The sequence below is a fragment of the Lampetra fluviatilis genome, chromosome 63 (genome assembly GCF_964198595.1).
Source record: "Lampetra fluviatilis chromosome 63, kcLamFluv1.1, whole genome shotgun sequence".
In the NCBI taxonomy this organism is placed as follows: domain Eukaryota; kingdom Metazoa; phylum Chordata; class Hyperoartia; order Petromyzontiformes; family Petromyzontidae; genus Lampetra; species Lampetra fluviatilis.
The window spans coordinates 5,965,594-5,988,506 of NC_136337.1; the positions used below are offsets into that span (position 1 = coordinate 5,965,594).

General features: G+C 58.6%; 1 protein-coding gene across 3 annotated transcripts in view; it reads right to left on the reverse strand.

Annotated features, from left to right (window-relative positions):
* Positions 1-4,121: 4,121 nt before the first annotated feature.
* ANKRD27 (ankyrin repeat domain 27) overlaps positions 4,122-22,913 on the reverse strand; it is a 32,824-nt gene continuing 14,032 nt past the window's right edge. The window contains exons 14-28 of one of the 3 annotated variants that reach the window (XM_078882006.1): positions 22,525-22,652; positions 21,899-21,981; positions 20,238-20,353; positions 19,209-19,301; positions 17,853-18,056; positions 16,825-16,866; positions 15,492-15,656; positions 14,789-14,833; positions 14,093-14,212; positions 12,296-12,502; positions 11,636-11,755; positions 10,742-10,900; positions 10,238-10,379; positions 8,324-8,408; positions 4,122-7,054 (exon numbers count right to left, since the gene is read on the reverse strand). In XM_078882006.1, coding sequence (XP_078738132.1) covers positions 6,823-7,054; positions 8,324-8,408; positions 10,238-10,379; positions 10,742-10,900; positions 11,636-11,755; positions 12,296-12,502; positions 14,093-14,212; positions 14,789-14,833; positions 15,492-15,656; positions 16,825-16,866; positions 17,853-18,056; positions 19,209-19,301; positions 20,238-20,353; positions 21,899-21,981; positions 22,525-22,652 — 1,941 coding nt within the window. In that variant the 3' untranslated portion in view covers positions 4,122-6,822. Of the gene's footprint in view, positions 7,055-8,323; positions 8,409-10,237; positions 10,380-10,741; positions 10,901-11,635; positions 11,756-12,295; positions 12,503-14,092; positions 14,213-14,788; positions 14,834-15,482; positions 15,657-16,824; positions 16,867-17,852; positions 18,057-19,208; positions 19,302-20,237; positions 20,354-21,898; positions 21,982-22,524; positions 22,653-22,913 lie in introns of those variants that run through there. The other 2 variants (XM_078882005.1, XR_013640524.1) reach the window with 2 other exon arrangements.

The following is a 22,913-nucleotide window of genomic DNA, read 5'->3' on the forward strand; positions in this document are numbered from 1 at the left end:
CACATACACATAGAGACACACACACATACACACACAGACACACACAGACACACACAGACAAACACACACACACAGAGACACATACACACACATAAAGAGACACACACACAGCATCAGGCAGGTGTTCATTTGAGGCCGAGCGGAACTAGGGGAAGGTGAGAGGGCCCACACGTGGTCAGACGCTGAGACTCCACTCGCCACTGATGACAGCCGCGAGGCCGTGTCAATCAAACGTTGAGGTCACCGGGTTTGTGGCGCATGGCGCACAAATAAAGTTTGGGTGTGAAGGAAGTGAAAAATAAGTTTGCAGCTGAATTAATGTCGCTATTTTGAGCCACGGATCGCGATAGACGAAATTCATAACAACATACTTTGAGGGATTCTGGGTATTGTCATGACAATCTGGGGCACACACACACACACCAATTCATTCACAACATTCTGCTTCTTTGCCCAGGGAAGCCTGCGGCTGCTGCTGCTGTGTTTAATCTCGGTCGAGTAATTTAATTTAAAGGTTATTGTCAGCATTGAGCACGGGGGGTTTGCCAGCTGTGGGATGAACCCGGGAGAAGTCGGTGCAGAAACAGGGGGAGCGAGAGAGAAAAACACAAACTCCACGCACACACAGTCACACACACTCACAGTCACTATCTCGCTCACACACACAGTCAGTCATACACACACACACTGCCAATCACACACACTGCCAGTCACACGCACTGTCAGTCACACAATCATTCACTCACGCACCCTACACAACAGGGAGAGAGAGAGAACACGCACACACACACATACACTCCACACACAGCAAGTCGCCCGAATCGGGACTCGATCCCAGGTCCCTTCTTGCTGTGGCCAACGAGTAATCATCCGCCAGTGTACCGCTGCCGCCCAACAATATTCCCCAATGCAGGGCGCGACACAACGATGCGGACACGAGACGCGGGTTCGTTAAAAAAATAACGCGAGCGTTCTTTTAATTGCAACATCACTCTGGAGCCTTTACATTCACAAGAGCGCGGCACGGCGCGCCACGCGCAGCAGTGGGGCCCACGACAGAGCCACCGACGTCATCACCACCACCACGTGCCAAAACAGCCGCGTCACAGCCGCGTCACAGATGCGTCACAGACGCATCACGGTTCGATCGAGGTACGCGGCGGCGGCGGGGCCATCTTGTGCGCGATTTGGTTCGTCTAGAGCGGTGTTCTTCACTCGTTTTCGGGGGGCCGGTGGCCGCTCTCGCCGATAAAGACATCGTCAGCGGTGTGAGTGAGGGGGGCCACCACACGTTACTTGAAACCATTGGGGAGGGGGGGGGTGACAGCAGCAGGACGATGACGATGATTGGGGGGGGGGCTGTTTTCACTGTTTGTGCATTGTTAGGGGGCCGCACTAAAGGCCCGCGGGCCTCGCAAATGAAGAACCCAGAGCTAGCTCGCACTGCCGTCCGGACCGGGGCTTCATTTCGGTTGGAGCTGCCTGGTGCCGAGCTCTAGATAACCCCCTCCACCGCCCAAGTTGAGCGGTGGTTGATGGGCGTCTGAATATTTCCCATTAAAGAAACGAAGCCGCGGCCTTCACCGCTGCTTTTCATTGAACCGTCCCGATCGCCTCGCCGCAACCCTTCCTTGTACCGCCAGGCCTCCTCACCTGTGCTTCCCGCACCAGCTCACCCGTGCCCTCTCCCACATTTTGTACTGGCGCGTCGGGTCTCACTTGCATCATCTCGTGGAGTCCACGCCAGAGGTCGCAAACGGGTTTAGATTCCTTACCCGTACCCGTACCCGGCCGCACCAGGGTCGCAAACGGGTACCCGTACCCGATACCCGGCTACACGTACCCGGCCGGGTATTGGGTAGGGTACGGGTAACCGATTGCGACCTCTGGAATGAAGCCATGTTGAAGGCGCGGGTGGGTTGATTCTAGGAACGTGAATTGTGAGAAGAGACAAGACGTTGGGAAATGAGTGACAAACGGTCACTCACCAGTGACTCACGGCCTACCCGTACCCGGCCGCACCAGGGTCGCAAACGGGTACCCGTACCCGGCCGGGTACGGGTAGCCGGGTATCGGGTAGGGTACGGGTATCGGGTAGGGTACGGGTATCGGGTACCCGATTGCGACCTCTGGTCCACGCAGAGAAAGTTCGCCCCAAGTCGGGAATCGAACCCAGGCTTCACAGCCTTCTTGCCGCGAGGCAACAGGTGTCGTCACATCCACCGCTGCCACCACCACCAACCACCTTGCCCCAACCCAAAGCACATCGAGCACGCAACGGAACATTGCGACGTCACTACCTGTCCACGTGACATACCACATCATGTGGTCTGCAATCAAACACACACACACTCATCATCATCGTTTAAGCGACTCACCAGAAAGATTAGTTGAGTGAACCTGGTTTCCTTCAGCGTTTTGTATTACGCGCGATTTATTCGTTTAAAATAATGTCACCTGGAGGAACACCTCGGCGTTGCGAGGGTGCCCCCAAGGGCCCGTTGCAGTGGCGCTTTGTGGTGGCGGCTGCAGAATTGGGTTCTCGAAGAACCGAGTTTGGTTTAACGAAGAAAACTCTCTCCGCCCCCCCCCCCCCCCACCGGCACGTGGCGAGAAAACGTTGGGACAATCGTCGAACGCACGCGCGGTAACAGCACGAAAAACACGCGGTAACAGAGAGAGCCACGCGCGTAAACCCTGACTCGATCAAGTCTATTGCAGTATGAAACCAAGCTTCTAGCTTAGGTGCGACAGCGGTGGAAACACGGACGGTGGCACGCGCGTCTGCAAGGTCACGAACTTCTAATCCCTTCAACGGCTTCCGCTATCCCGCTTCGACTGGACGTCTGAGAAAAAGAGCTTCATAGCTCATCGGATTCCTCCAACGATGAATACGTATTCTCATTCTGACTCCGAACGGACGGACGGACGGAGGAAGCAGAGGCGAGAGAAACATGCCGCTTTCGATGCGGTCAACAGGCGGCCAACAGCGATCCTCGCGAAGACGGCGGCAAAGGCGAGCACGTGCGGCAAAGGGCCAACCACAGAGCTCCTCTCTCGCTCTCCCGGGACGGCGAGAGACCACGTGACACAGGTGGGGGGGGGCGGCCAATAAAACTTCCCCCCCCTCCCCCTCACCGCCTCAACCAACCACGATTATTATGATAACGATTAACGCAACAACCGTTCGTCGATTTGCGCGCGTGCATAATTCCATCGACGTTTCGAACCCTGTGTGTGTGAGAATCACTTGGAGTAAACATGGGACGAGTCGTAACAACTGCTGCCGTGACACCGGTGCCGAATTGTTGCGGACCTACCAAGTGCTTTCTGCTGGGAGACACAGTGGGGAGGCGGGGCAATCCCACTCCACTCCCCCAAAGCGCGGGGCCCCGGGCAGTCACCCCGATTCGCCGCGTACCCTAGGGACGGCTGTGGGGGGGGAAGAGGCAAGGCTCAACCCAAAACGCCACGGGTGCCTCCGACCGGCCGAAGAGACTGCACCGAGCGCGCAAAAAAAAAAATCACCCGCGATGGCTCCGTCTCTCATACTCGCACCTTGCGGTAAAGAGTCCCCGAAGAAATATATACTTTTGAAATGTAAATAATTACAAACGATCCGGCGTTTAACTCCCAAACTAATCAGCGACGGCCGCTCCCCACCGTGTCCCCACCATTGCTGGTCGGTCATCGGAGAACCGACGAGGATTTCAAATGTGTCGCGAGGGGGCCGCCCCCCCCACTATCACCACCCCCCCACCACCAACCGCCCCCCCCCCCCGCGTCTGCCTGCCAACAACCTGGGATGCACCGCACACTCTCGATCGCCCGCGCGCGCAAATTTATCCGCCGGTTGCAGGGTTGCAGGGTTGACCGCAGAGCGATCATCAAGTGAACGGTTCGCCGCGTTGGCGCCGGGGGTTAGCGATCGTCCGGTCTCACCCTGCTCCTCGCTTGTTGAGGGTCAACAAATGGATTGACCCCCCCCCCCATCACCACCCCCGCGACCGCGACCGCGCTGGCCAGTTAAAACCCGATCATCGCCGGATGTACACGGCTGTCATCATCTGTGTTTCTGCGTCTTATCTTGGTCCCCTCTCCCCCCCACAAACCCTTCCCCCGCCCCCCCCCCCCCCCCTTCATAACCCTGGATCTTAATCACGAGTCGGCTGCGGCCGCGTGACCTTGGGACTCGAAGCGCACCATGCTGGGAACGCCGCCGCCGTTTCACCACCGGCAAACGGAATTCAAATGCCCCTTGCAGCGACTACATTCACCAAAACGACACAACACTAAACAAACGTCTGAGATCTTGAGTTGAATCGTGACCCTGAATGGCCGACAATGCATCGAATGGTGGTGGTGGTGATGATGACGGTAGCGCTGGTAGTGGTGATGGTGGAGGTAGTAATGGTGATGATGTTGGTAGTGGTGGTGACGTTGGTAGTGGTGGTAGTAGTAGTGATGATGGTGGAGGTAGTAATGGTGATGATGTTGGTAGTGGTGGTGACGATGGTAGTGGTGGTAGTAGTAGTGATGGTGGAGGTAGTAATGGTGATGTTGGTAGTGGTGGTAGGAGTAGTGATTATGGTGGAGGTAGTAACAGTGATATTGGTAGTAGTGGAAGCAGGCATGATGATGGTCGTGGTGGTAGCGGTGGTGATGATGATTGCAGTGCTGGTAATTGTATGATGCTGGCGGTGGTAGTATTGGTTAAATTGGAAGTGGTGGTGTTGTTAGCAGTGAAATTCTTACAACCCTAAAATATTCTATTCGGAGCACACGCCGCAGCTCAAACGGCATCGGCCGTCTCCTGGCAAGCGATGGCCTGGTCTACAGGTCGTGGGTTTGATCCCGACCCTGACGCCTGCTGTAGATTTGGCGTCTGCGTCTCTCTCACCATCATCATCACGGTGGCTAGGAGATGTCAACTACCTCGCCTGGTCTACAGGAGGTCGTGGGTTTGATCCCGACCCTGACGCCTGCTGTAGATTTGGAGTCTGCGTCTCTCTCATCATCATCATCACGGTGGCTAGGAGATGTCAACTACCTCGCCTGGTATACAGGAGGTCGTGGGTTTGATCCCGACCCTGACGCCTGCTGTAGATTTGGAGTCTGCGTCTCTCTCATCATCATCATCACGGTGGCTAGGAGATGTCAACTACCTCGCCTGGTATACAGGAGGTCGTGGGTTTGATCCCGACCCCGATGCCTGCTGTATATTTGGCGTCTGCGTCTCTCTCATCATCATCATCGTGGCTAAGAGATGTCAACTACCTCGCCTGATCTACAGGAGGTCGTGGGTTTGATCCCGACCCTGACGCCTGCTGTAGATTTGGCATCTGCGTCTCTCATCATCATCATCATCATCACGGTGGCTAGGAGATGTCAACTACCTCGCCTGGTCTACAGGAGGTCGTGGGTTCGATCCCGACCCTGACGCCTGCTGTAGATTTGGAGTCTGCGTCTCTCTCATCATCATCACGGTGGCTAGGAGATGTCAACTACCTCGCCTGATCTACAGGAGGTCGTGGGTTTGATCCCGACCCCGACGCCTGCTGTATATTTGGAGTCTGCGTCTCTCTCACCATCATCATCACGGTGGCTAGGAGATGTCAACTACCTCGCCTGGTCTACAGGAGGTCGTGGGTTTGATCCCGACCCTGACGCCTGCTGTAGATATGGAGTGTTGGTGTGGATTTTTTCCTGCGGGTCCTCCAGTTTCCGCCTCTCTCCCCATATTTAGAATCAACATCGCGCGTGTAGAGTAAATTATTATCCAGCAGCACCTGGGTAAACACACTCTGGACCAGGCTTTCGAGCCTCTGAGTCTCAACAGCAGAAATTGAGAGTTTTAAGCGAGCTCCCTCATGGCGTCAGCCATGTCCCCCCGTAGCCCTTCCCCTCCCGGTTGGTCGACGCGAGAGGTCGGGTCAACGTCCGTTTGCCGGGGGTCAACGTCCGTTTGCCGGGGGTCAACGTCCGTGGCCCGGGGGTCAACGTCCGTGGCCCGGGGGTCAACGTCCGTGGCCCGGGGGTCAACGTCCGTGGCCCGGGGGTCAACGTCCGTGGCCCGGGGGTCAACGTCCGTTTTGCCGGGGGTCAACGTCCGTGGCCCGGGGTCAACGTCCGTGGCCCGGGGGTCAACGTCCGTGGCCCGGGGGTCAACGTCCGTTTGCCGGGGCTCAACGTCCGTGGCCCGGGGGTCAACGTCCGTGGCCCGGGGGTCAACGTCCGTGGCCCGGGGGTCAACGTCCGTTGGCCCGGGGTCTCGTCCAGCTGGGGGGGGGGGGGGCGGGGGGGCGGGCGGGGGGGGGGCGGCGAAAGAGACATTTCGCTGCGAGCGTCGCAAAAAGTTCACCGACGAAAGCGCAAACGAGGCGGACGAGCGAGTGTGCGCGTCGGCGCTTAAATACACGAGGGGACCACCACACACCCCCTCCTCCCCCGCCATGCACGGTCGTTGTCGTCGTCGTCGCCCTCGCCCTGATTCGCAAACTTAAAAAAAATATATTATCCACGCGCCCGCCGCCATATTATAAAACAACAACCCGCCCTGGACTCTCTCTATCTCTCGTCTCTCACGCGCGCCGTCAGCATGACACGCGCGCGTCGTGAACATAGCAGCTGTGTGACCACAAACTCGCAAAGATAAAACGGTTCCTGGCTCTTTTAAGGCTTCCTTTTTTTCTTTTCCCTGGGCCAGATTCCCCGATTCAAGTTTCCCCCCCACCACCGCCCCCGTCCGCCGAGCGGCGCGCGCTCCCCCATCTTCTTCCGCAAGCGTCTCTCTTCGCGACGGACGACGTCGCGGACGTCGGCTCAGGCGACGGCGTCCACGCCGGGAGAGGGCGGCGATGGTGGCGGCGGTGACGACGGTGGTGACAATGGCGGTGACGACGGCGGCGGTGACGGCGTTGGCGGCGGTGGGTCACCTCCGTCCCGCCCGGGCTCGGCGGGTCGCTCCGTCGGAGCGGCGGACGCGGGGCAGCCGTCGGCCGACGGGACGTCCTGGGGGTCGGCGGGGGCGGGCGATCGCCGTGGGTGCTTGGAGCTGTGCGGGGGTGGCAGGGGAGGGGGGAGTCAAAACGATCGCGCGAACTTCGTCAAGGTCGGGGTATTCGAACTCGGGTAGCGCAGGGAGTTTAATCAACTGCGTCGTCCCTCCCCCAACGGCAACCGCCATCCGCCGCTAAGCGGAGGTGACGTCGCCACGGCACCTGTGCCAGGCTGGGTGCACTTTAAGGCCAGGTTAAGCGTCGAACGCCCGCTGGCAGGAGGTCACGGGACAGACCCAGCAGGTGCCACAGGTCGATTGACCGAGATGACTGGCTGATGCACGCAACTGTGCCCCCTACTGTGCCAGCTTGCTGCGTTTTCGGCACTCAGCGCTCAGCTCGTTGTGAGCGTCGCACCCCGACAAACACGCACACACACACACATAAAACGTACATAAAACCAAACAAACACAAAGATCCCCTCCCGTATAGCCTGTAACGGCTGTTGGGGCAAGTGCTGTTAATTTGACCAGGCAAGGCCCACTAAGCTATACGTCTCTTTCTTCAGAAGTCACCTGGCGATAAATGAAAGCTCAACGAAGGTGGCTAATCATCACGTGGAAGTTTATCGCAGACAAATACTCAAAATGTGGATGGGGAAAAACCGGAGGACCCGGAGAATAATCCACGTGACCACGGGGAGAGAGAAAACGCGCAAAACTCCAAATACACAACGCATCAGGGCCAGGATCGAACCTCCTGCATACCAGATCAGGGAAATAACATCTCGCCACTGAGGTACGACGCGGCTGTTAGCCGCGTAGCGGGGAATCGAACTCGGGTCGCCGGGATCCTGGCGTCGTGCGCCAACCACTGTGCCACCGCTCCCTCCCACACAGCGACACGCGCACGCACACACACACGTTGGCACGCACACACACACACACACGGACGTGTTGGCACGCGCGCACACACACACGCGTTGGCACACACGCACACACACACGTGTTGGCACGCGCGCACACACACACGCGTTGGCACACACGCACACACGCGCATTGGCACGCACACACACACACGCACGTTGGCACGCACACACACGCGTTGGCACGCACACACACACACACGCGTTGGCACGCGCACACACACGCGTTGGCACGCACACACGTGTTGGCACGCACACACGCGTTGGCACGCACAAACGTGTTGGCACGCACACACACACACATGCGCGTCGGCACGCGCACACACACACACGCGCGTTGGCACGCGCACACACACACACGCGCGTTGGCACGCGCACACACACACGCGTTGGCACGCACTTGTCAAAGGAGGCGCTGGCGAGCGAGAGGCGAGTCCTCTCCGCGTCGTAGTCGTCCTCATCCACCGCCTCGAACAGGCTCCTCACTGCCGCACCAAACCACGAGACGGTGTCAGTGTACGCACACGTACGTGTGCGCGTGTGCGTACGTGTGCGTACGCGTGCGTACGCGTGCGTACGCGTGCGTACGTGTGCGTACGTGTGTAGAGTGCTGGTGGGGGAACGGTGGTGTAGTGGTTAGTGCGCTGCGCTACGAACCTGGTGACCAGAGATCGAATCTCTCGCTCACGGACAAAATCAGTGACGATTATCTGAACCGGTCCTGGGCCTCCCCTCGGTCGACTCGGCCTCAAACGAGGACCTGGTGCGGTGTGTAAACATAGGCCGGATGTGGTGCCGACTACCAACCCCCTCGTGTGCCTTCATAGGTGCTGCTTGATAACAGCACTTGGCCCTACGGGCTGTTACAGGCTATACGGGGGATCTTCGTCTTTGTTTGGGTCCATGTGTAACCAGACTGGATTATGTGCAGACCCTTGAAAGAGATGTGTACAGTCCCCATCACCAGTGAGCTCCCCCCCAGGGAAAGAGGCTGTGTTGGTTGGGTCGTGTTGGCTGGGTCGTGTTGGCTGGGTCGTGTTGGCTGGGTCGTGTTGGCTGGGTCGTGTTGGCTGGGTCGTGTTGGCTGGGTCGTGTTGGCTGGGTCGTGTTGGCTGGGTCGTGTTGGCTGGGTCGTGTTGGCTGGGTCGTGTTGGCTGGGTCGTGTTGGCTGGGTCGTGTTGGCTGGGTCGTGTTGGCTGGGTCGTGTTGGCTGGGTCGTGTTGGCTGGGTCGTGTTGGCTGGGTCGTGTTGGCTGGGTCGTGTTGGCTGGGTCGTGTTGGCTGGGTCGTGTTGGCTGGGTCGTGTTGGCTGGGTCGTGTTGCCCCCACGCCCAGCCACCGCATCATACCCAAGAAGCTTGCTTGGCCGGATAGATGGTGATAATGGTGACGATGGTGATAATGGTGACGATGGTGACAATGGTGACGATGGTGACGATGGTGATGATGGTGACGATGGTGATGATGGTGACGATGGTGATAATGGTGACGATGGTGATAATGGTGACGATGGTGACGATGGTGACGATGGTGACGATGGTGATAATGGTGACGATGGTGATAATGGTGACGATGGTGATAATGGTGACGATGGTGACGATGGTGATGATGGTGACGATGGTGATAATGGTGATGATGGTGATAATGGTGATAATGGTGACGATGGTGATGATGGTGATAATGGTGATGATGATCGTGATGGCGATAATGGTAATGATGATGGTGATGATAATGGTTACGGTAATAATGGTAACGATGGTGATAATGGTGGTGATAATGGTAATGATGATGGTAATGATGATGGTAATGATGTTGATGACGGTGGTAATGATGACGGTGATGATCATAATGATGATAATGGTGATGATAATGGTAATGATGATGGCGATGATGGTAATGATGGTGATAATGGTAATGATGGTGATGATAATGATGATGGTAATGATGATGGTGATAATGGTAATGATGGTCATGATGATGGTGATAATGGTAATGATGTTGATAACAGTGGCAATGACGATGGTGATGATCATGATGGTGATAATGGTAATGATGGCGATGATGAATGATGGTAATGATGGTGATGATAATGATGGTCATGATGATGGTGATAATGGTAATGATGTTGATAACAGTGGCAATGACGATGGTGATGATCATGATGGTGATAATGGTAATGATGGCGATGATGAATGATGGTAATGATGGTGATAATGATGGTCATGATGATGGTGATAATGATGATGACGATGGCGCTGTCCCCTCCGAACGACGCCGCCGGCGCGGAGCCACCCCCACCGCCCGCCACGGCGTACCGCTGCGGTGGCGCCGGGCGCCAACAGCAGCGCCGTGCCCAACTCCCGGCGGGGCGCGGGGCCCCCCACCCTCACGGCCGTCCACCTCGGACCCCCTCTCCTCCGCCTCCGCTCTCTCCAGTAGCTCCAGCACCTCCTGCTCCTGCATTTGGGAAGAGGGGAGTGGTGGTGGGGAGTGGTGGTGGAGGGGGGTGGGGGGTGGTGGGGGGTGGTGGGGGGTGGGGGGTGGTGGGGGGTGGTGGGGGGTGGTGGAAAATGTGCAGAGGAACTCGAGCTTAGACCCACTCACCACCACCCCCCCGTGGTCCTTCACCACCCCCCCCCCCACACCGGTGTACCTTCACCAACCCCCCCCCCCCCGGTCCTTCACCAACCCCCCCCCCGTGACCCTTCACCACCCCCCCCCCCCCCCGGTGTACCTTCACCAACCCCCCCCCCCCGGTCCTTCACCATCCCCCCCCCCCCCCCCCCCGGTGACCCTCACCAACCCCCCCCCCCCCTCACCACTGCGAGCTGCGCCGGCGTGCGCTGCTGGCGGTTCTTGACGGCGGCGCTGGCGCCGGCGTAGAGCAGCGCCCGCACGGCGTCGGCGCTGCCTGCTCGCGCCGCCTCGTGCAGCGCCGAATCCCCGCGCCGGTTCACCAGGCACGCGCTGGCACCGTGCTGCGGCAGGCAACGGACACGTGGCAACGCACGTGGCAACGAATACGCGGTGACGCACATGGCAACGAGCACGTGGCAAAGCACATGGCAAAGTACACGGCAACGAACACGCGGCAACGCACATGGCAACGAATACGCGGTGACGCAGATGGCAACGAGCACGTGGCAACGAGCACATGGCAACGAGCACATGGCAAAGCACATGGCAAAGCACATGGCAAAGCACACGCGGCGACGCACACGTGGTGACGATGGCGGCCGTGCATCCTATGCCGCTCGAGGTGTGTGTCTATACAGGTGTAGGGGTGTGTCTCGAGAGGTGCAGGCATGTGCGTGTATGTGTGCGTGTATAGGTGTGTATGGTGTGTATGGGCAAGTCGATGGGTGTGTATGGGTGTATAGGTGTGTATGGGTGTGTATGGGTGTATAGGGGTGTATAGGTGTGCATGGGTGTATAGGTGTGTATGGGTGTGTATGGGTGTGTATGGGCAAGTCGATGGGTATGCGAGTAGGCGCGTGTACGGGCGAGTAGGGGCGCCTACGGGCAAGAATCGCGTCCATCTGCCCTGCCGCTCACATTGGCTGCGAGAGGCCACGTCCTTTCCCCCACTCGGCGTCTCCGGGAGCCACCGAGCGGGAGGCCAACCTGGACGTCCCGCTGCCGGCTTCTCCCGTCGAATAGAGGAGGAGGAGGGAGGAGGAAGGAAGGAGGAGGGAGGAGGAGGAGATCGTCACCTGTACGAGGAGCAGCACAGTGAGAGCCGAGGGGGCGACGCACGCCAGGTGGAGCGGGGTGTTCCCATCGCGGTCGCGCTTGTTGACCTTTGCCCCGTGCTCCAGGAGGATGTCGGCCACCTGGTCACCGACACACGGATACACAGCGACCCACCCGCTCACACCCCCACTCACTCACAACCCCACCCACTCACACCCCCAACCACTCATCCACTCACACTCCCATCCACCCACCCACACCCCCACCAACTCATCCACCCACTCACTCATCCACCTATCCATACACTCACACTCCCACCCACCCACACACACCCCCACCTACTCATCCACCCACTCACACCCCCACCCACTCATCCACCCATCCACCCACTCACACCCCCACCCACTCATCCACACACACCCCCACACACACCCCCACCCACACACCCCCACACACACCCCCACACACACCCCCACCCACTCATCCACCCATCCACCCACTCACACCCCCACCCACCCACACACACCCCCACCAACTCATCCATCCACCCACCCACCCACTCACACCCCCACCCACTCATCCACCCACTCACACCCCCACCCACCCACACACACCCCCACCCACCCACACACACCCCCACCCACTCACTAACCGCACCCGACCCACTCGCCCACCCCCACCTGCGCCAGGCCTAGCCGGGCCGCGGTGTGCAGCGGGGTGTGGCCGTTGCGGTGCGTGCCGACGTCAGGGTCGGCACCGTGCCGCAGCAGGGCGCTCGTGAGCTGGGCAGCGGCGCCGACGTTGGCGCAGGCCGCGTGGAGCGGCGTGAGGCCGTCCCGGTCGCTCGCGTTCACCGAGAGCCCCGAGGACGACAGCAGCGACGCCCGCTGTGCCGTGGACACGCGCACAGACGCACACGCACACACACACACGCACACACACACACGTGCACACATACGCGCACACATACACACGCACACACACGCGCGTACACACACACATTCACACACACACCCGTGCACACGCACACAAACACACGTGCACACGCGCACAAACACACGCACAAATGCACACGTGCACACGCACACAAACACACACGTGCACACGCGCACACATACACACGCACGCACACACACGCACACAAACACACACGTGCACACACACACGTGCACACACACACACACACACATACACACACACACGTGCACACACACACGCGCACACGCGCACACACACACATACACACACGTGCACACACACGCACGTACACACATACACACACACACGTGCACACGCACACACACACGTGCACAAACACACACATTCACACACACACGTGCACACGCACGTACACACATACACACACACACACACGCGCACGACAACAACAACCGTCATTCGTCATTAAGTGACCGTGCCAGGCTGTGTGCACTTTACGGTCACGTGAAGTGTCGAACTAGCAAGGAGGTCACGGGACAGAGTCAGGTGCCACGGGTTGACTGAGATGACTGGCGTATGCACAACACGCACATGTACACGTGCACACAAAATACAAATATCCCCTGCATCGGTTTAACAAACTGTAGGGGCAAGTGCTGTTAGCGAGCAGTACCTATGAAGGCCGGCACGGCACACGAGGGGGTGGGTGGCCAGCACCACGCCCGGCCGCCTTTGTCTCCCCAGTGGCCATGTTTACACACCGCACCAGGTACTGGTTTGAGGCCGAGTCGACCTAGGGGAGGCCCAGGACTGGTTATAATAAATCGTCACTGGCAGTGTTGGTGGCCTTTGAGCAGGAATCGAACTCGGGTCGCCGGGTTCGTAGCGCAGCGTAGCGCTACCCGCTGCGCTACCGCTATCCTAAAAACACAGCACCATATTTTAACACTAAAGCAGTCACTGACTCGCAACAACTTGCAATCATAAGTGACAGAGTTAATTTCGGGTAAAATCAATGAAAATGGGGTATGCCGATAGCATAAAAATGAGATGTGATAGAGCAAATCTGAGATCAGATTTGGAATCAGCACCCTGAAATTAGTCTAAAACAGCTGCAAAAGTCCAGGCCAGAAAAAAATGATTTTTTTTTGTTGACCAGTGTAATCATCGTGTGAAAACGTACCGCAGCCAAACACTGTAAGTAAATGTTCCAGGTGCAGCCACCAATCGCTTTGCCACAGTGGTCAGCGCACTCCCCGCCACAAACCCGGCGACCCGAGTTTGATTCCCAGGCACAGCTAAACATCGGTGGCGAATATCCGAACCGGTCCCTGGACCCCACGTAGGTCGACTCAGACTTAAGCGAGTACCTGGTGCGGTGTTTATAACATCGGGGGAGGGGGGGGACAAAGGTGGCCGGGCATGGTGCTGGCCACCAAAAAATTTGCTACCGCTACTCGCCAACAGCACTTGCCCCAAAAGTCTGCTGAGGCTGTGGGGGGGGAGATCTTCTCCTTTGTCGTTGCGAGTGCACTTACCCTCTGTTGAGGCTGGCACGTCGCGCACTGGCACAGCGGGTGGCACAGCTGAAACATCGGGGGGAACGCCTCTGTGTCACTCTCGTCGCTGTCGTCTGTCCAGCCCAGCAGGAAGCGCGTCTGTGCCCAGCGGGAACCGCACGGGGAGGGGAGGCGGACACACCACGCACAGTTCTGTTAAGCCACGTGATCATAGCCGGAGACATCTCTTGCCTCTCCCCTCTCATCTCACTCTACTCCCCTCCACGCACTCTCCTACCTCTCATCTCACTCTACTCCCCTCCACGCACTCTCCTACCTCTCCCCTCTCATCTCACTCTACTCCCCTCCACGCACTCTCCTGCCTCTCCCCTCTCATCTCACTCGACTCCCCTCCACGCACTCTCCTACCTCTCACACGGACTGGCAGAGACCCACACTCAGTGACCCACAGACTCCGAGACCCACAGATTCACATGACCTAGACTCCGAAACCCACAGATTCACATGACCTACACTCCGAGACCCACAGACTCACAGAGTGACCCACAGACTCCGAGACCCGCAGACCCAAAGAGAGACCCGTAGACTCGCGTAGATACCAACAGACTTGCGCAGGCACCCACAGACCCGCACAGGGAGGGAGTCGCGATAACCGCGGTAACCGATCACCGCCAGCTCGCCACGGCCGGGCCCACGCGGGGGCAGAGCGCTCACCATGACGAGGTCCCCGTCGGCCACGGCCTTGAGCAGGCGCTCCACCTGCACACACGGCACGCGCGCGTAGCACAGCCGCAGAAAGCCGCGCGGTCGGTTACCCAGCCAGATGACGGCGGCGGTTTGCGATGACGACGGAAACGATGATGACGATAACGATGATGGCGACGATAGTGATGACGATAGTGATGACGACGATGATGGCCATTATGTTGTGATTGTAGCGCCGCTGGAATAACAACGGCTGGGCTGAACAACCAGCAGCACCACCACAACCAACACCACCAGCACCACTACAACCATCACCACCACAACCATCACCAACACCACCACCACAATCAACCACCACCAGCACCACCACAACCAACCACCGCCAGCACCACCACAACCAACAATCACCACCACCAGCACCACCAGCACCACCACCACCAGCATCAACCACACCACCACCAGCACCACTAGCAACCACCAGCAGCAGCAACACCACTAGCACCAGCACCACCACCAACCACACCAACCACCAGAATCACCACCACCAACCACACCAACCCCACAAGCCCCACCACCACCATCACCAGCGCCAACCAGCACCAACCACCCCAACCACCACCAGCCACCACCACCAGCCACCACCAGCTACGACCACCACCACCAGCCACCACCACCACCAACCACCACCACCACCACCCCGTACCTCACGCACCCTGCTCTTCTCGTCGTCGCTTTGCGTCTCCAGCATCGTCGCCGACGACGACAGCGACGACGACGCGTCCGACAGCGTCGATGAGCGCCGGCTGCTGCTGCTGCAATCTGGGCTCCGATTGGCCGAGGGCGACGGCCTATCGGATGCCTTGCTGCTGTCAGGTGGCTGAAAGCGACCGAGGTGGGGGCACAGAGCCGGGTCACGTAACAAAACTACAAACTAAACTATTGTTTTTATTTTACCAGATAAGGGTTCACTGAGCTATATCACTTTTTCCTAAGCGACCTGGCCACAAACGATAGCTCCACCAAGTTGCTTATTGAGGGGCTGGATGGCTGAAATGGTGAGAGATGTTTGGGGTGGTGGGCGATAGGAGGATCCCCAGTTTGATTGCAGGGAAAAGTGTGCAGTGAATAGTGTAGTGTATAGTATTGCAGTATATAGTGTAATGTATAGTGTAGTGTATAGTGTAGTGTAGTCGTGTATAGTGTAGTGTATAGTAGTGTGTAGTAGTGTATAGTGCAGTATATAGTGTGGTGTATCGTGTAGTGTATCAGTGTATAGTGTAGTGTAGTAGTGTATAGTGTAGTGTATAGTGTAGTGTATAGTGTAGTAGTGTATAGTGTAGTAGTGTATAGTGCAGTATATAGTGTAGTGTATAGTGTAGTGTATAGCACAAGACGGTGGTGAGGCCAGTGCTGTTGTACGGGGCCGAATGCTGGGGCACAATAAAAAGGGAGGACCAACGCTAAGGCAGTCACAGAGATGAGGACGGCGTGGAGACAGGGCGGTGTGGAGACAGCGTGGAGACAGGGCAGCGTCTCCATGCTGCCCTGTAGGTAACGTTGTGATTTCGGCCAACAGCTGTCACCATTATGTATGGGGGGTTTGCTTTGTTATTTCGTTACGACAAGAAACCGATGGAACATGGAGGAAATCCATGCAGAACAGCACTACCAGCACCACTGCCAGCACCAATAGACAAAGATCCCCCGTATAGCTTTAACAAACTGTTGGGGCAAGTGCTGTTAGCGAGCACCTATAAAGGCCGGAACAGCACACGAGGGGGTGGGTAGTCAACATCACGCCCAGCCGCCTCTGTCTCCCCAGTGGCGATGTTTACTATACACCGCACCAGGTACTCATTGAGACCGAGTCGACCTAGGGGAGGCCCAGGACCGGTTCAGATAATCGTCACCGGCGGTGGCCGTAAAGGGGAATCGAACCCGGGGTGGCCGGGTTCGTAGCGGCGCAGTGGCGCTGACCACCGCCGCTGCGCCGCCACTCCCCGCACACAACCAGCAGCACCGATTTTCAAACGGGGCCAACGCACCTCGTCAGAATGCGGACTGGAATTGTGGATCAGAGCCATGACCTGCAGAAGAGACACGGGGGTGAGGGGGATGTGGAATACATCAGACACAGCCTCTGGACGACGGCCCCCTGCTTTCCCAACCCCAGTCCACTCCACCCACGGGTTCTCAGGCTCGCGACGCGGCGGTGGTGTCGGGCTGCGTTGGCCTGGCGACAGGGCGACCTCGTGTAAAGCCCCGGCCACGTCCGCCGGTGCCGTCACCCACGACCGCACAACCACACGGACGCTGCTCGCCGTCACGCCCGCACGGGGGCGACGGGTACGGCCGGCTACGTACGGCGCGAAAGAAGTTCAACGTACGTCGCTGTTGCCGCCGCACCGAAGGGCTCGCCGTGCCGAGCACCGCACAGGGTGGTCAGGGTCACAGCTGGCCACATTCCACCGCGGCGGTCGGTATGGGTTGGCCAACGCGGGGGAGCGTGGGACGGAGGAAGCGCCATGGTGCGGTACGACAACCAAAATGGATTTTGCCGTACAGCGCTCTGCCGCCTGTAGCGCCTGATATAGCAGCGTCGACTGGTAACGCTGCGCCCGCCGGTGCCGCTTCTCCGGATCCTCCAATTTCTCCCTTCATGTTTAGAAATGTGCGCTTCGAGTATTTGGCTGCTGTACATTTCCACGTGATAAGCTCTTCGTTGAGCTATCACTTGAGGCCGGTTAGCTTCTGAAAAGGAGCTACGTAGCTCAGTGGGCCTTACTTGGCGCTCACACGCTCACACGTGCTCTCGCGCGCTCACTCGCTCACACGTGCTCTCGCGCGCTCACTCGCTCACTCACTCACTCGCTCACATGCCCACGCGCTCACGCACTCACTCACGCTCTCACGCGTGCTCTCACACGCTCACGCGATCACACGCCAACACGCCCACACGCTCACGCGCTCACGCACTCACTCACGCTCTCGCACTCACTCACGCGTGCTATCGCGTGCTATCGCGCGCTCACGCGCTCACGCGCTCACGCAGGCACGGGGCCCCTCCACTCACCCGCGAGTTGAGCGCGCACGTGAGCGCCGTCTCGCCGGCGCGGTTCTGCAGGTCGGGCGCGGCGCCGGCCTCCAGCAGGGAGGCCACCACGGGCTCGTAGCCCCAGCGCGCCGCCACGTGCAGCGGCGAGTCCCCGCGGTCGTTCTGAGCGCTGGGGTCGACGTGGCGGCCCCGGGCGCTGAAGAACACCAGCGCCTTCACGCACTGCCGCCAGCACACGGGAGGCAGGGGAAAGGGATTCACGCACTGCCGCCACCACACGGGAGGCAGGGGAAGGCCTTCACGCACTGCCGCCACCACACGGGAGGCAGGGGAAGGCCTTCACGCACTGCCGCCACCACACGGGAGGCAGGGGAAGGCCTTCACGCACTGCCGCCACCACACGGGAGGCAGGGGAAGGCCTTCACGCACTGCCGCCACCACACGGGAGGCAGGGGAAGGCCTTCACGCACTGCCGCCACCACACGGGAGGCAGGGGGAAGGCCTTCACGCACTGCCGCGCGCACACGGGAGGCAGAGGAAAGGGCTTGACGCACTGCCTAAGGAGATGTTGACCAGCTCGCCTGGTGTGCAGGAGGACGTGGGGTCGATACCGACCCCTGCTGTATATTTGGAGTTTGCGTGTCTTTATCTCTCATCAGCATCATCACGGTGGCTGGGAGATGTGAACTACCTCGCCGGGTACGCAGGAGGTCGTGGGTTCGATCCCGACCCTGACGCCTGCTGCTGTATATTTGGAGTTTGCGTCTCTCTCTCATCATCATCATCACGGTGGCTAGGAGATGTTAACCAACACTGGGATGCTGCGATTTTGGCCTGCCACGTTTTTCGTGGTCAGGTACTTATGTCATACTGATGACAATACTATATTATATAATAAAAAAATAAAAAATAAAATGTTTTAAAGATTCTTTTTTATATGTTATGTTTCGGCTTGAGTCTAATTGTCCACAGTTAAATGACGTTGGCTGTAATTGGCCACGGTCTCTTACGTTATGGCAAGCTTTGGGGCCACTTCCTGGAGTCGTGGAGTTCTGCCATTACCAGTACATTTCATAAAAGCGTGTTTTAAAAAAAGTTTTATCAAATATTACTTATTTAGTTTTAGCGATTGAAGGGAACCAGAGAACCCCAGAGGAGACCCACGCAGAACAGGTGGACAGCGAGATAGAAAACACACAAACTCCACAAAGAAAAGCGCCACAGTCTGGAATCGAACCCGGGCGCTCCCTGCTGCGAGGGCGGTCAGGACCCCCCGGGGCCCACCCGGCCACCTCGTTCCTCTCGCTGCTACGATCGCTCTTCCTCTCGCCCCGTTCTCGCCGTAACACCCCCCACCCCCCCACCCTTTCTCACCGCCTCGTGGCCCCCTCCACAGGCCAGGTGCAGAGGCGTGTTCCCGCTCATGTCCTCGGCCGACGGGTTGGCGTTGCGATCCAAAAGCAGCAGCTGCATCGGGAAGAGAAGACGCGACAACGACGACGACGACGAGGGGGACAGCGGATGAGACGCGCAGCGTTCGACCGTCTCTACTGGGAGGGCGACACGCGGTCAGGGAGGGCGACTGAAGGCCCGCAGCAATGGCTGGGACCGTCCTCAGAGCCGGCTCCGGGCAGGCGTGGCTTCGAGCCGGCTCAGTTGAGCCAAGTCAAGCCTGAGCCGAGCCACAACTAAGAATATGGGGACAGCGGAACAGAGTGTCATCATCATCATCACAGTGGCTAGGAGATGTGAACTACCTCGCCTGGGACCGTCCCGGACAAACTGTGGGACTTGAGCCAGCGTCAGCGCAAGGCCCGCGGGCCACTGGCAACCCCTGGTTGCTTTGAGTGCGGCCCACGACAAATGCACAAAAGTGAAAACGCCCCTTGCAGTCAGGTTGCTGTCAAATCCCCAATGGGTTTCAGACGTGTGGCGGGCCCTCACGCGGACGATGTCCTATCGGTGAAAGTGGGCCCTACCCTCCCACCGCCTACCAACCAGAGGTCGCAAACGGGTTTTGATTCCTTACCCGTACCCATACCCGGCCGCACCAGAGTCGCAAACGGGTACCCGTACCCTGCCCGATACCTGGCCGGGTATCGGGCAGGGTACGGGTATCGGGTCGCGATTGCGACCTCTGGGATGAAGCCATGTTGCAGGCGTGGGTGGGTTGATTCTAGGAACTTGAATTGTGAGAAGAGACAAGACGTTGGGAATTGAGTAACAAACGGTAACTCGCCAGTGACTCACGGCCTACCCGTACTCGGCCGCACCAGGGTCGCAAACGGGTAGCCGGGTATCGGGTAGGATACGGGTATCGGGTACCCGATTGCGACCTCTGCCACCAACCCCCCTGGAAATCGGTGATGAACAGCGGCGCTAAGCGGCGGCGATCGTGCTCACCGCGGCAGCCTGGTGGCCCCGTGAGCAGGCCGAGTGGAGCGGCGAGGCGCCGTGATAGTCCACCGTGTTCACCACCGCACCCGCAGCCAGCAGCAGCTCCAGCAGGGAGAGGCGCCCTGCACGCCGCCAGGGAGGGAGGGAGCGAGGGGAGCAAAGGAGGGAGGGAGGGGAGAGAGGGAGGGGAGGGAGGGAGCGAGGGAGGGAGCGAGGGAGCGAGGGAGGGAGCGAGGGAGGGAGGGAGGGAGCGAGGGAGCGAGGGAGCAAGGGAGCGAGGGAGGGAGGGGAACGAGGGAGGGAGCGAGGGAGGGAGGGAGCGAGGGAGGGAGGTAGGGAGGGAGTGACATCACAAAGTTAGGGCCTAAACTTTTTAAAAAGTACGTCGCAAATTTCTTAAAACTGGGAAACGCACGGTGGCCATCGTCACCATCCCCTACCCCTCCCTACTCCGAAAACTTCACTATCAAAATATTGTATTTATACTGCAGGAGGAATCCGAAGAGCTACAAAAGCTGTTTTTCACCGATGTCCAGCTGGCGAGGGTAAGAGCGTCACAGGCAGGACCCCTCCCTGTAAAATTACGTCCCGAGACTCGGCAAGGCTTCCCCGTGTGAACAAGCATGCTTGACAACAAGAGTAACGATCGTAATTTAACGTACTGCTTTATAATCGCGTGCTGCGCTATAAAAGCGTGGCGACACCACCGGCCGATGCCCCGTGCGGTCACGTAAAACGAAGCTAAATTATTTTTATTGTTTTTAAATCCTTTATATTAAGTTCACTTGCGCGCTTGCTTGCTTGCTTACGAGCGTGCAAATCTTTCGGTCGTGTTTTAACCCACTTCCCGTGATCCAATCGAGCTCACATTTTCCACACAGACTCGCTGTGCGTGACAATTAATGTTCGTGAATTTTTGTTTTCCAAAATTTGACACTTTTTAGGACAAAAATATTATATTTAATTACCAATTGCTTAATGGTGCCATGCAATCATCTGACCCATAGGTGGCAGCCATCTCAAGCCAGAGGACGAGAGGACTCTAGCCGCCACGCATATAAAGGATTTATAGTGAAAAACTTTGTTTTTACGGGTTATACTTGTTTTAATTGTTTACCAGGCAAGGCACCACTGAGTCGCACACAGCTCTTTATCAGGAAGCGGCCTGGCCCATCGCGAAAGATGGCTCGCCCAAGCGGCTTACCATCGCGTGGACATTCAAAGCAGCAGCCAAATAGCGGCTGGCGTGGAACGGCGACGTGGCGATCAAGAACACGCGTGAGGACGAGGAGCGAGCGATGTGCGGGACGGTGGCGGCGAGGGGGGGGGGCTATGGGGGTGGGGGGGAGGGGTTGGGGGTGGGGGGTTGGGGGTGGGGGGGAGGGGTTGGGGGTGGGGTTGGGGGGGTTGGGGGTGAGAAGGGGTTGGGGGGGGGGTGGAAGGGGTTGGGGGTGGGGTTGGGGGGTTGGGGGTGGGGTTGGGGGTGGGCAGGAGGGGTTGGGGGGGTTGGGGTTGGGGGGTTGGGGATGGGGTTGGGGGGGGAGGGGTTGGGGGTGGGGGGGAGGGGCTGGGGTTGGGGGGGAGGGGCTGGGGTTGGGGTGGAGGGGTTGGGGTTGGGGGGGAGGGGTTGGGGTTGGGGAGGAGGGGTTGGGGGTGTGGCCGCGGACCGTGCTGAGCGGCCACGTGCAGCGGCGTGAGGCCGTGGTCGTTGCGCGAAAACGGCGTCACCACCGAGGGGTCGTTCAGCCGCCTGCGATGGGGTCAAGGGGGCAGCAAAGGAGGGGGGGGAGGTCAGGGGTGGGGGAAGCCGGCAAAGGTCAAACAACGGAGAGAAGGTCAATTTGTCGTCGTACTGTTTGGGGTTAGGGTCAAGCTAAGATTTGACAAAATCTGTCGTTGTTATCGTCGTCGTTTCGTGCGACGGTGTACGTCTGTGCGACGGCGATTATCATCCCAACCGGTCCTGAGCCTCTCCCTAGGTCGACTCGGCCTCGAATGAGTACCTGCTGCAGTGTGCAGCTAACATCATCGGTAGGGAGACAAAGGCGGCCCTGGGCGAGGTGTGGCCCACACCACCCCCCTCGAGCGCCATGCCGGCCTTCATACGTGCTGCCACTTGCTAACATCGCTTGCCCCAACAGTCTGCTAAGGCTACACAAGGGTGTGCGTGTGTGCACCTGGCCTGGCACAGGCGCTGCGGTGACGTCACCATCGCTTAGCGCCGAATGGAGAGCATTGGCATTGGTTCGTGTGTGTGTGTGCGCGCGACGGTGTGTGCGCGTTGGTGCCGCACCCGGACACGATCCTCTCGCACGAGTCGCACGAGCACAGCGGGTGGCACAGCGCCGCGTCCGCCCCGCCGCCTCCTTCCCCGCTCGTCAACAGTCGCGACACCTCCTCGTCACGGCCGCTCGCCACGCACTGCACACGCACGACGCCAGCCGGGGACGAGAGGGCACCCTGGCAATTAGCCAGAGCTTGGCACAGATGTACATCGTCTCTTTTTCCACTGGCACATCTAAACCGAGCCAGCTCGGTACGGGTGGTTTTCCACTGACACTTCCGAGCCGAGCTAGAGTGGGGCCAGCGTGGTGAGCACGGATGGCTACGTGCGGTGCGCTAAAAAGTTCAATAAACATTCGGGTCATTATCCACTGCCACATCCAAGCCGAGCCAGAGTGG